Source organism: Leptosomus discolor, chromosome 1 (genome assembly GCF_034619465.1).
Source record: "Leptosomus discolor isolate bLepDis1 chromosome 1, bLepDis1.hap2, whole genome shotgun sequence".
Lineage (NCBI taxonomy): Eukaryota > Metazoa > Chordata > Aves > Leptosomiformes > Leptosomidae > Leptosomus > Leptosomus discolor.
In genome coordinates this window covers 75,710,703-75,725,395 of record NC_141391.1, presented here as the reverse complement: position 1 = coordinate 75,725,395, position 14,693 = coordinate 75,710,703, and the positions used below count along the sequence as shown (strand labels likewise).

General features: G+C 44.2%; 1 protein-coding gene across 1 annotated transcript in view; it reads right to left on the bottom strand.

Moving 5' to 3' along the window:
* Window positions 1-702: 702 nt before the first annotated feature.
* LOC104340453 (cohesin subunit SA-2) overlaps window positions 703-14,693 on the bottom strand; it is a 66,283-nt gene continuing 52,292 nt past the window's right edge. Inside the window, exons 24-32 of the mRNA XM_086473919.1 lie at window positions 14,262-14,430; window positions 12,264-12,415; window positions 11,311-11,412; window positions 9,839-9,993; window positions 9,615-9,743; window positions 5,612-5,802; window positions 3,560-3,734; window positions 2,441-2,534; window positions 703-896 (exon numbers count right to left, since the gene is read on the bottom strand). Of these exons, the coding sequence (XP_086330045.1) occupies window positions 888-896; window positions 2,441-2,534; window positions 3,560-3,734; window positions 5,612-5,802; window positions 9,615-9,743; window positions 9,839-9,993; window positions 11,311-11,412; window positions 12,264-12,415; window positions 14,262-14,430 (1,176 nt within the window). The 3' untranslated portion in view covers window positions 703-887. The remainder of the gene's footprint in view (window positions 897-2,440; window positions 2,535-3,559; window positions 3,735-5,611; window positions 5,803-9,614; window positions 9,744-9,838; window positions 9,994-11,310; window positions 11,413-12,263; window positions 12,416-14,261; window positions 14,431-14,693) is intronic.

Here is a 14,693-nt window from a genome sequence, read left to right as displayed (position 1 = left end):
GGTCAGCGAAAGCAGCCAGCACTCCCCAGCCTCTGAAACACTCTTGAGTGAAGCTCATCTGCAAATTCTTAGTGCAAAAACTACTTTTGAAGGGCCGTATTTGCAGCCTATTTACATTGCCTTTTCAGGCTTTATATTTTCCAAATAAATACCACATGACCGCTGCGTATGAAGGAATTCTTCCAGAGGAAAATCCTCAATCAACCAGTCTCGTGTTTCTTTCTTTAGAAGCCTTGATGCAAGTCTCCTGGGAACGTGTCCTGATCCCCACAGACCACATCTCTGAGCACTGGAATTTAGAAATACTCTGAGACGACTGGATCCAGGTTTTGCCCCGCAGGCAGGAAATGGCACTGCCAAGTCACTGGCCATCACCCGGCAGGTCACAGGGTTCACAGCTGGGCCAGGCTCCTTTCTCCCTGGCGTCGGTACAAGGAAACAGGGAGATCTCCATCTCGGTCATCTCAAAGGGCAAAGAATACACCCAGCAGAACGCTGCCCCCGCGCTGATTTGAGCAAGCTTGTCTCATCTAGTTTACAGAGTCTTTGAGTCAGTGTTTGTCAATACCCTGATTCCAACCCCTCAGTTGGGAATTCTTCAAAGACAGCATCAAGGACCAGGACGCAGCTCAGTAACGATGTCTGTAACGCCCACAGCCTTAGAAGCACGAGTAACAGCCAAATCAATAATGCCCACGAACAGCGACGTGGCCCAGTCAGCCGCAGTGCTAGTCACTGGTTCTGGGTGGACGCCTACAGGCAGGGATTTGACTTGCAACGTAGCTCCTGCCGCCTCGGTTGATACCTCCACAACCCCCTTTTCAGTTAAACAACTTGCAGAAAAAAGTGGTAGCGTGTTCTTCACTTCTGCTTATCCTCTCAGCTTCTTAACTGTCCTATACCAAAAGGAAAGAAAAAAGATTAAGTCAGTCTATTACTATGAAGAAAGCACCATGTAAGAGCACGTGAGGAATCCGAGCGTAGCAGCTAACCATCTAGCAGCTTGGCCATAGCTGGAAAGCACCACACTTAGCTGCCACAAGAGGAAAGAAGCATTTCTGTACCACAAGGAGCCCAGAAAAGGCACTTCAGGGAAAGAGATGTAGTGCATTTTCTGTACGGCTTCGATCTTGGTCCACAGATTTAAATTCTTATATTATCTGTCCTCAACAGGTGCTGCTCCAAGCACACGGTCCAAACAAACAGTCTACATTTTAGCAAATGAGTGGAAGAAAAGGTAGAAGTCCTCTTTTTAAAAAAAAAAAAAAAACAAAAACAAAACAAAACAGAAAAACCCCCACCAAAACACCCCACCACTCAGATATGAAAAGAAACAATTTGCTCAACTTCACAGAAAAAAATAATTTAAAAAAGTCAAAAATCATGCAAGGCCTTTTAATGTGGCTGTTAGATACCAGATAACCAGAGCTGCTGGAAATCGAGGGGTTGCCTGAATCACTGCAAAACATCCTGCCTGCCAAGCGCTGGGTTTAAATTCCATCAGCAGTTCAGAGAGCAGGGGGAAACACAGGAGAAAAAGCTGATGGAACCGCCCAGCCCTTTCCAACGGCTGGCACAGCAAACCCTTAGAAGACAGAAGGCTGTGATTACCTGCAGCACAGGAAGCCTCATGGCCTCTTTTTTCCCCCACCCCACTTTCAGTACAGCCACAGCGCCAAGATCCCTGGTGTACAACACCCCGAGTCCTTGCACTCCACTGGCCCAAAGGGCTGAAAGTCCTTCCCTGCTGCAAGTGTCCGTTCGAGGGCTGAGCTGAGACCCGGGCAGACAGCCGCAGCTTTGCCAAACTTTTATCTGATCCCAAAGGCAACCGGCGCCCACAAGGCAACCCCCAGGCTATGCTGGCTGCTTCCCTTCAAACCCCCACCTGGTTTGGGGACAATTTAATCTCCCCAACAGCCTTAACTGGAAAACATCAAGAAACAAGGGACGCACCAGCGAGAGCCCTGGGCCGATCAGCCATCAGACACAGTCCGAGCCTTTCCGGCTCTAAAGAGCACAACGCGAACACCAGTTCGGAGGGAGACGCTCCCCGCAGGCCATGCAGCAGCGCCAGCTCTGCAATGTGTCCGCAACAGGAAGCAACTGCAGCAAACGGCTTTTGATCAAGAAGCTTCACGGTATGGGAAAAAAGGAAACTGGATCCTCCTCTCAGTGCATCCCAGCTGGTGCTCAATGTACCTCAGGATGTCTAGAGGCTACAATAAGAATTGCCTTAAAAATGCAGATCAAGCTGAAGAAGGAAACTTCAGCTGCAGCTGGAAAGGGAAGAGGGAAAACCCCCTTTTCTCAGCCTGAAAGAGGTCACAAAAGAGCCGCCCCTTTGCTGCTAGATGGGTACTCACGAGGTTCTGAACTCACATCCACCCACCTCAACTACAGCTCTCCTCAGAGCTGGGAAAAAACGAGGCAGAATTACCTGGTCTGCACCAACCACATCAACATCGACATCTTCAATTGTGTCTTCTGCCTGACCCTCCTCTGAGGCATCTTCTCTCTTAATCTCACCTTTGCTGGGAAAAAAAAAAAAAAAAGCGCCAAGTCTTGAGAAAATTTGTAACAGAGGCCGCACGTTGCACAGGTGTGCTTAAGGCAGAGCAGTTCACATATTAAGACCTGCTGCTGAGTCACCCACGTAAGGCAGCCCAAAGTTTCTGGCCCAGTATTTCCCAGGTATGAAAGAGGTTACGCTCTGAGGAATTTCCAGTAAAGCAGTTCCGAAATTAAATATTAATTTAAACAGGGGCTACCTTCAAGTTTAATAAATTTTTGTTCTATTTTACTTGTATTGAGCAGGTCCGTTCAACAAATGCTCCAAAATCTGGAAAAGCATGCGTCTTTCTGGCATTTATGTTTCATCTTTTAACCTACCAATATGGGAAATGACACCTCAAACGCCTCAATAAATGAACTGTATTAAAGGAAAATATCCCAGCTGAGCACCTTGAGTGCTTTACAGAGCTCAGAAGTAGACTCCAGACTCCCTGTTTCTGCAATACCTCTCTTACATCCAAGTTCTGTGGGGTTTCACTCCGGTGTGTTGGCACGCTGCACGCAGACGTGCACCTCTCTAAAAGCCACCAGTTACACAGTAGTTAACAGCAGAGCTGCAGAAACAAGATCCTCTTTCATTTCCAGAGGTTCAGAAAACACTCATGTCCGGCTGCAGCAAACAGCCAGGGAGCAACCAACACCGCAGCCCTCTAACCAGGACCAGAGACAAGAGAAGTGGGACAGGGAACCTTCCTCCTTCCTTGCCTTTTTCTCTGCACACTCAATATCAGCCCAAGAAGGCACGGAAGCCCTAGGACATGGGGGACCATCAGGCTAAAGCAGCAGATGTAAATGTCGGACTGAGGAAACAAATAAAACAAGCTGTCCTTGGGACGCAGCCCGTAAGAACGACAGGATGGGCACACACCCCCTCTGCCCATAGAAGAGGTAGTACCAAAAAAAAACAGAAGCAGAGGTGGACAGAGAGGCCCCAGCTGTCAGTAGCAGGACAAGTGAAGGAGCTTGTAAGACACAGAACTCTCACCAGTGTCTTCTCCGTGCCCCTCCTGGACAAAGGAATGGCAATTGTTCCTTCAAGTGCATCTCTCGAGATTTCAGCCTCTTTCTGCTCCTCCCTGCTGCAGAGGCAAGCTGGGAAGCACGCTGCAGGTCTGGAGCTTTACTGGCTGCTTCAGTCTGGCTGGTTTCAGGCAAAGACCCTGTAACAGACAGTGAACAGACTCGTTCTTCAGCCTCAGAGGTCTGGAGACGGACATTTCCAATGTGTTCCCCACTGCACTGAAGCTCAGAGGGAGATTTGGAGCCAAGCATTCATTTATTGAAGGAGTCAGCTAAAAGCCACATAAAAGAAAACCCATTTAATTTGCCCACTGGTCATTTTTGCAAACTAGATTTATGATCTTGGCCCCAGTCCATAAGCCCTATCAGTACTGCTGAGTCTATACAACCCTCAAGAAAGGAGGGCCTTTGGGAGACAAAGGAGCAAGCTCTCTGAAGACCAGTCACTGAAATGAAAATTTCTGAAAAAGGATGACAAAGAAACTAAAGGACACTCTGGAAAAATTTCCTTTCCTCCACATACAACTGCACAGGTCCAGAGCAGTGAGCATTTTACTGGCAATTGTTTTCACAATGGCTTTACTACCTTTAAATAAGTCCCACCCGATGAGTGAATACCTCATCACGGACTGGAAGTCCATGAGAGCTGCTGAAGCCTGGATCACAGAATCATAGAACCATTAGGTTGTAACAGACCTCTGAGATCATCAAGTCCAACTGTTGACCTGATACCACCATGCCCACCAAACCACGTCCCTAAGCGCCACAGCTAGGGCTGAGGGAACTGGGGCTGTTTAGTCTTAAGAAGAGGAGGCTGAGGGGAGACCTTATTGCTCTCTACAACTGCCTGAGAGGACGTTGTAGAGAGGCAGGTGCTGGTCTCTTCTCACAGGTAATTAACGACAGAACAAGAGGGAACGGACTCAAGCTGCACCAGGGTAGGTTTAGGCCTGACATTAGGAAAAATTTTTTCACTGAAAGGGCTGTCAGACAGTGGAATAGGCTTCCCACCCTTGAGCAGATCAACACTCCCACCCAATTTAGTGTCATCTACAAACTTACTGAGGGAGCACCCAATCCCCTCATCCAGATCATCAATAAAGATGTTAAACAAAACTGGACCAAATCCTGAGCCCTGGGGGACACCGCTTGTGACCGGCCGCCAGCTGGATTTAACTCCATTCACCACCACTCTCTGTGCTGGGCCATCCAGCCAGTTTTTAACCCAGTGCAGAGTGCGCCTGTCTAGGCCATGAGCCACCAGCTTTCCTAGGAGAATGCTGTGGGAGACGGTGTCAAAGGCTTTACTAAAGTCCAGGTAGAGGACATCCACAGCCTTCCCCTCACTGACTAGGCGGGTCACCTGGTCATAGAAGGAGATCAGGTTGGTTAAGCAGGACCTGCCCTTCATGAACCCATGCTGGCTGGGCCTGAGTCTCTGGTTGTCCTGCACATGCCATGTGAATGCCCTCGAGATGAACCGCTCCATAATCTTCCCCGGCACTGAGGTCAGGCTGACCATGGTATATAGCTAAGTGGGCTGGATGCCTAACTCTTTAAGTTAGGAGTATAAACTTACAGGCTTCCTAGAAAATCAACAAAGAGAAAGACCCCAGAAGATGATTTGGCCCAGATCACCTGGGCTGAAGATCTGAATCAACTTCTGGAAATACGTCTCCTGTCTCAGTCATCTACAGGGCCTAAAGCAGCAACACCCTTCACAACTGAAAGCCCAATGAACCAAGTCTCAATGGCACAGACAAATGCCAGGGCTCAGTACAGAGCAGAATTCAAGATTATCTGAATTCAGCTCACTCAAAGTCTCCAGACCAACCTTATTGCTATTGAATGATGAAGAGACCTTTAACAACAACAAAGCTGAAGGCAAAAACCACAGTTCAAACTGGAAAGCCCACAACATCCAACACACTGCAGTACTGCTAATGCAAAGCATGAATTGTGTTTCAGCCGGGACAAAGCAAATACAGCTGATCCCAGAACAGGGAAGTTTCCATACCGTCAGACAATTTCCTTTTAAAAGAAGATGTCTTAGATGTGCCCACGGGGGACCACTCTCCTGAACTGCCGAGGACAGAGCTCTCCTCATCTTCGTTTTCCAATAAAGAGTTTCTGTACCAAACCAACGGCTGCCATTCGTCTCCTCTGCAAGGCAGTGGTTCTGCTATGTACCTCTGTAAGTAAGCGTACCTGGAGAAAACCAAAAGCAAGTGTAAGAAAACCCAGTACCTTTCCCCTCAGTATCTAGGGAAGGTATTGCTAGAAAGGCATTTTCCCCTTATGCTCCAAAGGTGCAGACAGAGCTGTCGAAGAAAAAGAAAGGGCACCCCTTTTCTCAGAGATATCTGACATCTCTGAAATATCTCAATATTTAAAATGCAAATGCCTTCAAAGCTAAAAGAGTGCTTGGATTTTAGCATTAGAAACAACACCAGATCCACAGGAGTTGCAGAATCACACGAGTCTCTAGAATTTGCTGTGCAGGAAAAGTTACTGGCAATTGCTGCTGCCAGTCTGAACAGAGCAGAACTCTGCGAGGATGCACCCCTTCTCCTGGTGGCCCTTTTCTGCCTCATGGACTGTAACGCAAAGGAGATTCGAGGCAAGAGATGCCCCTTGCAACTCAACAGTACAGCAGGTCAGCAAATGGGGTATGTGCGCCATGAGTGCCTGTTTTGTCAAAACTAAACCCAAGAATAATCAATAAAACCACTTTTCTACAATACCATCTCAAACTCAATCCAATTCTCTCAGGTTCCAAATAAAATTTCAGGTGTCTGCAAGAAGCAGTTAACAGCTCTGCAGTTCCATAGGCTGTGGGAAACATCGGTTCAAATCCCTGTTCTGCCTCATGCAATCCAAAGATTTGACATTGGGCCTCCCTGAATCCCAGGTGAAGCTATCACCGTTTCTGGAGCAGAGAGGTCTCAACTCAAACATACTTTCTGAAAAACAGGACGTTTCTGCCAAAGCCTTTCTGACCCATTCCTACTTCGTAATAATAAGAAAAGAAAACCAAAGTCTGACTGAGGATTAGGAACTGGATATTCACCTCGTACCAGCTACAGCTCATCACTTTAAAACCAAGCCCAGTGTTGTTAAAAGAGACCCCACCTCAGCAAATACCAGAACTGACAGTTTTAACACCAGCCTGTATAGTATATTATTCTTTCTTTGATTAGCAGTGTGGCCTGGAAAATATCAGACATTTCATGCGCTTTGCAAAACAAGAAAACCGGTGCTGGGAGGAGGTTAGGGCAAGCGTCGACTCCGAAACAATTAGAGTCCTGGACTCTGGGGGCTCCAGGGATCAAGAAACCCTGGTAATGGAATTTGTTGGTTTCAAACAAGCATGTATTGTAACTAACTACTGTTTTAGGGTCTAATCCAACTGCTATCAATGTCAACAGAAAGACTCCTACCGATTCAGGAATCAGGCCATTCATGCTGCTTGTTATTCAATAATTCATTTCTTGTGTGCATTTTGTGGCACAGAGCAATTGACAAGTCAGATATTTTACTGCTACAGGCTGGCCAATTACAGGGGAGGACGTTAAAATCTATATACTTTGATGGTGTTGAAATACGCTCCTTTCTAACAAATGCCCATATTCTGTATCTCATCTGTTACAGGTACATTCACATATGTTAATGTACAGACATGAACATCAATTCTATGATTAATAATAAAAATGAAAATAACCAGATGTTTATTTCTAAAAGTTCATGTTGACCTAAAACATTCCATCCAGTAATTTATGACGGAGCTAAACCTAAATATTTCTAAGAGGAAATATAATCTCCAGCCCCTGCAAGGCATTTTAGGCCTCCCAGAATAGAAACTGTTACTCTAGAAACATAGTCTGGATGTAGTTGTGGATAAAATTGCAATTTCCCCCCTTGTGAATTTTATTGTTTCCCATTTGTTCCCAGCAGCACTGGAAAGGTCCAAAGCAGTAAGAGCTGAAGTCAAAGTGTATTCCCTGCTAGGTTCTGTATTTCCCACACAAAAGTTTTTCAATGAATAAACCTACCTGAATGTATCTAATACATTCAGGAATATACTTCTGGAAGAAGTTAAATATAGCCCTAGGAAAAAAATTGTCAGGATTTAGCTTTAAATCTGCCCACGTCAATGATGAAACATTTTCCTTGTGTTTAATGAGAAATTACTCCTTGGAGATAAACGAAATGACAAAGTTTTTCAAGGATGGATTAATAGCAATCTTCTTATTGCACAAGTGTCACCACACAGATGATAACAGCTCTTTAAAATCCAGACAATGTGGATGGAGTTATATAGAAACTGTACAGACTGGAGCACCTCCCCTGTGAGGACAGGCTGAGAGAGCTGGGGTTGTTCAGCCTGGAGAAGAGAAGGCTCCGGGGGGACCTTATAGCGGCCTTCCAGTGCTTAAAGGGGGCCTACAGGGAAGGTGGGGAGATTTAGATTACATGTAAGGAAGAAATTCTTCACTGTGAGGGTGGTGAGGCACTGGCACAGGTTGCCCAGAGCAGCTGTGGCTGCCCCCTCCCTGGCAGTGTTCAAGGCCAGGCTGGATGGGGCTTGGAGCAACTTGGTCTGGTGGAAGGTGTCCCTGCCCATGGCAGAGGGATTGGAACTAGGTGGTCTGTAAGGTCCCTTCCAACCCAAATCCTTCCGTGAATCTGTGATTCTATGAAAACCAATTCCAGTCATAGAGCTCAAAGATTCTCTTCAAGAAAAACGCAAGAATAGAAAGGGAAGTTATCACTACCCATAGATTATCCACTTCATATTTACCAGGGGTTACAATACATATATGTCAAATACTTTTCTTCTGTATTTTGCATTTTGGGTTTGAATTTTAAAATATATTGTCTGGGTAGCTGGCAAGTATTAATAAATTGTATTTGTCATATAAAGTAATAGGAAAGTAGACATTTTACCACTCTTGACCTTTGTTATATAAGAACTAGTTGGTGATCCCCATGGAAGTTAACCTCCAATTTAAGACAAAGTGACATCGGAGCAAACAAGTTACACAGGACTCAGCAGGAGATGATGGTTGGGGGTTTTTTCCATTTCTGCCGACTTCTCCAAAGTGGAACTTTTCCTGTCAGGTATTGGAGTAATTTTCTCAGAAATTCAAAAAGGCGGATGTGTCTTAATGTTTCGTCTTACATTCCCATGTCTTCAAATACCTGATAGATATATCGCAACAGTTTTTACAGTATCTGCAAACAGAAGTCTGAAGTGCAGAGATCCAGATCCAAAATAAGCAGAACTGACTGGGGAAGTAATGACAAAGGTCAAACACAAGGAAGAACATTACCTCCTTCTCAAAAATGACTGGAGTTGAGGCAAGTGAAGAAGGGAATAAGAGACATAATCATACATCTCTCTGTTCAGATGCATAATGCCCCATGATGCCAAAATAAGGCTATCTTTCTTATAATGTAAATATTTAAATGACTGTGAAGCACAGGCCTAACTGAATCAGGGCATATTCCCCTGTAAATAGCAAATTCTTGAATTTAAATATCCACATTATGAATAGTGTCATGCATATTTCTATTCCAAAAAGATTCCATGGAACTCATGTAATTGAGTCCTGAAGCTGTGGAATTAGATCATTTCAAAACAGTGATCCAGGCACTATCTCTTCCTCAATCTTTTCTGCTCTACGTTTCTGTTCAGAAAAGCATTCCTGCCACTCCACTAGCCAGTCAAATATCTTCCACCAAATTAACATTGTCTTTCCTTTAGAAGAATTGCCATATGTGGACATAACTATGTCTAAAAAAGATCCAGAACGCACACTGCATATACAATCTGAAACAATTACTACTACAAAACTCAACAAGTGTCTCTCGAACTAACAGCTCCAGGGGCAGATTGATTTCAAAGGTTCTCTGAAAAGCCCTTGAGCAACGTGTGCAACACTGAAGGTCAAGTGTCCCATGTACAGCGATACACAAAACACAAACTGTGTATGACAGTGTACAAGGACTTAACTTACACTAGTCTTTTGTCTGGCTTTAGCAGCTTGTTGGAAAATTCACTGATGATTAACAGAAAGCTCAAGTTAGGAGGCAAGCATTTTCCATCTACTCCAGTAGCTCCTTGAAAAGCAAATTCAATCCCTTCCCTATTGGAAGAAAAAAAAAAAAAAGAACAGAGTAATAAAACAGACAACTAACAAAAGCAATGAGCACGGACAAAGTGATGTTACTTGGCACATACTTGTGTATCATGGCTACAGATTCTCTAGATTTCACTTGGTCCCAGCCAAACGTGAGTGAAAAGCGACGAGCAAGTTCTTTCATATTTGTGAAGGAAGCAGAGGAGAAGTCCACACGGCTCCTGCTGTCTTGGTTTTCTGCATGTGTCTGAAACAGCTGCAAAAGAAGCCTCAGAGAAGCAACTACATGTAATCCTACTGGCAAACAAAGCACCAGGAGGACACAGAGACATGCACAGCAAGCAACAGCTATCTTACACAGACAGAAGAGCAGGTAAGTCATGTGCTTCAGAAGCACACGGCTGGAACGATGACAAGGAACTGACAGAAAGGACCCTGTTTGCTTAAGAGATAGGCAGAAACTAAAAAATAAAAATAAACAAAATGATGTGCATAAACAGAGAACCACCTTCCGAAGAGGATGGCTGCACTGACCCCATCTCCTGTTGGGACTTCTGAATCAAGCCCCAGAGGCCTAATTTGCCTGAGAGGCTTTCAGAATTTCAGAATGCAGATACAAAGCAGCAAGTTTGGCAGCACCTTAGTCCAATTTCTGACAGTGAGGCTGGGTCAAAAGCCTGTCTCGAGCCCAATTAACTGTCTTGTGGGGTTTTTTTCCTAACAGAACACGGAGGTAGCTTGTTCTCCTCAACCTGTTAACTTTCAAGGTCAAGCAAAGGCCAAAAAGGGCCTGCTGTCTATGTGATACCTAAACACAAAGTCCTGACTATGTCAGCAGAATATATGTAGCCAAATGCTGCTTAGCCTCATCTAAGATCAGATTTCAGGGGCTAGTTCAGAGATCTAAGCCCCTGGCAATGCGTGTGAAATAAGCAAAGCTCATGTATCAGTACCCCCGGGAGGAGCCTGCTCTGTGGCTTACAGCACGACCCTGAGCTAGAAGCAGCTCTGGTCATGGGCAGAGCTGGCAAAAGCAGCTGCTAAAATAGCTAACCGGCCTCATCAGTCAGCAGCTGCAAGCCCCACCAACTGAGACCCTTCAGAAGAGCTGCGACCCACTTTCTTCCCGAAAAAGATAACGAAAATGCTGGGGATTAGAGCTGGCCAGCCACGGATACATTTGTGGTTCCTCAAATTCAATAGGAGTTGAGGTAGTCTGTGAAACACAGAATAACATCCTTAACCTTTGTTAAGAGACACCTACCATGTACCAAGAAACACTCTGTAATCCCACATCAGGCCTAACACACTAGGCATGTGAAGATTAAAAACGAGACCAAGACAAAGAAATCACGCACAAAATTACATTTTAAAACAGGTGTAATGATCTGAAGGGAGTTTTAATTATGACATGCAGAAACTACATACACATAGAAAGTACAGGCAAGCAAACGATTTCTTCCACTAGCTTTTTAAACTAATTTGAGTAATTACGGCAAGGTCGGTAAAAACCTTCAATATGAATACAGCTGTCATGAGAGCCCCTAGCCTCTTGCTTTAATCTTAACCTTACCTGCTGCAGACAGAGAATCAGTGTCTTGGCACTCTGAATTTTGTTATTGTGCCTCGTCTTGCTTAACGTTTCTTTAATTATGTCTCCAAAATCATTGTAGGTCTATTAACAGCAATAAAACAAATGAGAATTATCATTCCTCTTCTTCAGCACTGGGAGTACACAAAACACTTGACTGTGTTCATGTGACACGAGAACTTCATAAAACACTCCCAACAGCAGAACACCCAGGCTAAAAGATGAAAACTGGACTTTTTCTATTACTTCATATGTAAAGCAATGGTATGCTCCTTTAAGAGTAATATGAGGATTAAAGTTACACTGAAACTGTTAAGTATGTATTACAACAAAAGAATAAAGCCTCCTCGGGAGAGAAACAGAGAGTTTTCTGTATTTAACCAGTGCTTGCCTTAGGCCAAATGAAGTAAAGAACAAGATCCATATTCAGGTATTTCCAAAGCCCTGTTAGCTGACTCAAGGAAACTGCCCACTCTGTGCTGTTCTCAGCCCTCCTAAAACCCACTTCAGAGTGGCTGAAGCTCTACCAGTTGTCTGGACACCAAGATTCATGTGAAAACTAGGCCATCTGCATATGGACTGTGTGAGCTGTATGAAGTAAGTTGACTGCTTCAGTGTGAGAATCACTATAGTTAAAACACTCTCCGAGCCACGAACTGCTTCTCTGCAATGGCCTCTCAGGAGAAGCTGAGAAGCAGATGTTCAGACAGATGTACCCTCTGCTCAATTCTCAGTTAGTTTGTCTGAAGGTGAGGTACCTTTGCAGAGCAAAGAGGAGAGATTTGTCCCATTCTTGCTTGATTTTATAGCCCTTTTGTGATGATACAAGGATTCTGAGCTATATACCATAAACCCCACACCTTTCACAAACACTGGAGTCACTTTCAGAAACTAAAATGCACTGATAGGCAAAGCAACCTTATCTAAAACATTACCTTCACATAATACTTATAGATCTCAGCAGCCGCAGTCATCTCTACCACATTATACACTATTAACTTGCAATACGCTGCAAGAAGACTTCGCTTTTTGTGCAAGTCGTCAAGTTTGCAACTTTCATCCTTTCTCTCCTCCTCTTCTGTCAGGTCTAGGGAAACAAAAGCGTTGAAGCTTTGTTCTACTACTTTATTCAAGGTATCTCAATTTTAATGATCAACTTTCATCCAAATAGCACAGACTCAGCTGTTCAGTCAGCACGCTAAGCAACAGATGCTGGCGCTCATTCCTGTGTATATCAGAAAACACAGGTTTATTTCCATTTCAAAGCTTGCAGCTGATGACAGTGAAAACGAGTTATTTCCACAGTCTTCTACTGTGATCTTCATAGGGCTTTCGCATTTCTACTAGTAGAATCTCCTTGTACAATACTGCTCACAGCTACAGAACAGAACCAAACAGAGTGCAGAATAAATAGCACAAACACACCAAATGGAAGAGACCAGACAAATTGCAACAATACTTTTTCCCTAGAATAGCACAGATGCTGAGAAAACTCATCAGAAACCCTACAAAAGCTGCCATACACAGACAACAAGAGAAAAGCTCAGATGAAACTCTCCAAGTGGTTATCAACAAGAGTGCAAGAAAAAAGACATTTCATATCATTAAGAACATATTAAGTCTCTGGAACATGGGTTAATTACTAGCTGGATAACTTGTGGGAAACAAATACTCTTAAGAGTCTTCCAACATGGCTACGAAGGTGCTTTGGGAGAGCCTCTTGCAGCAGGAGAGCTGAGACACACTCTTTCCTGCTGTGAATGTAAACTAGCAACTGCCAAAAGGCTTCAGTTTTTGACCTGTAATTGTGATGTGGGCTGTTTCTGCTTCTAGCACAACCGTGGGCCTGGAAACAAACATAAGGCAAGTGACTGATCAGAAGTATCTGCAAATTAGAGTTAAAACTAAAATGGAGCAGCTGCCAGCTGTGCGTACAGACAAGCACACCCATAGCATGACAATATCATCACTCACTCAGGAAGAAATCTACAATGGGATGACAAGGATCCTTTGTGGTGACGAATCAGAAACTGAAAGCATCATACAAAATAGGTTTGGAACAGATCTCAGGCCACCTAAACCTAAACAATTCTATCAGTTTCAGACATACAACATACGCAACCTGAAACATACATTGCTTCAAAAACTCCCACGGCTGGGATACTACAACCAACTTGAGCAATCTTTTCCATTGTATCTCTACTTTTACCAATGAGGATTCTCTTCCACCTTCTCCCTGTCGCCATTTAGGCTCATCACTTCTTGAACACGCGCGGTGACCTGAAGAAGTGAGGTGCCCAAAACTGAGCACAGAACTCCCCTGAACTGCTGAAGGACGAGAGTTTGACACAGTAACCTAGAACAATGCTTGGTTCTGTGACATTTGATCTCAGCCTCAAAACCACAATGAACTAACAATCTATTTTCAAAACAATCCCAAAAGAAGCCAGCCTTCACAGTAACAGCCTCAATACGGCATCTGAATGTGTTTGAAAAAGGCAGCAGAGCAACAAATACTATTTCCCACTAAATCTGCCCCGCACCCCCAAAATCAAAATCCACTAGTTCTCCACTCTGATGGCTTAGTAGTGTCCATGCATTGCCAGAGTCACACTGTAACACCACGAGGCCTTCCTCTAACACCATCATCTGTACCACCAAAGGCAGTCTACCAAATACTTTCACGTTCTTACCCATCCCTGCATTACATCAGCCCTTTCCATCCTACAAGTAAATCGGCAGCTATTTCCTGTGGTTGATCCACAGTGGATACAGATCAGTGAATAACAGGTCAGTCACTTTGTTTGTAAAGGGGCCAAATCAAAAAAAAAAAGAGAGAAAAAAGAGAAGCCCTTTTCCCTGATACGTTCAGTGCAGACGACAAGTGACAGCAAAAGTGGTAGACTGTTTCTCCAGTGATGAAGATGTCTAACCTTTGCTTTCCGCTTCTTCCTCCATGAAAACATGTTCCTGGATAAACAAAAGCAGTTTTTCCTGAAGTAATGTGCTAGGAAGATAATCTAGAAGTCCGACTGCTTCTTTGTTATTATTTGAATCCTGATGACTCAAAATCAGCAACCAGTCACAGAGTATCATGAAGGCCTGTATCAAGCAAACAAAGCCGAAGAAGGATTTAGAGAGCATGTTACTTTTCATGCCAACTCCACTTCGTATCTCCATCAAACGCCACAAGTCACAATCTAGCTTCTATCCCACTTCTTCCTTGCAAGGTAAAGATTTCTGTCAGCTCCAACATATGGTAAAATGCCACAGCTAAGCCCTTCCAGAACTTGTACCTTAGGATACAGCGTATACAAATATCATGCATGAACACCACTAAAGACTTCAACCTTCCATGGGAAGGA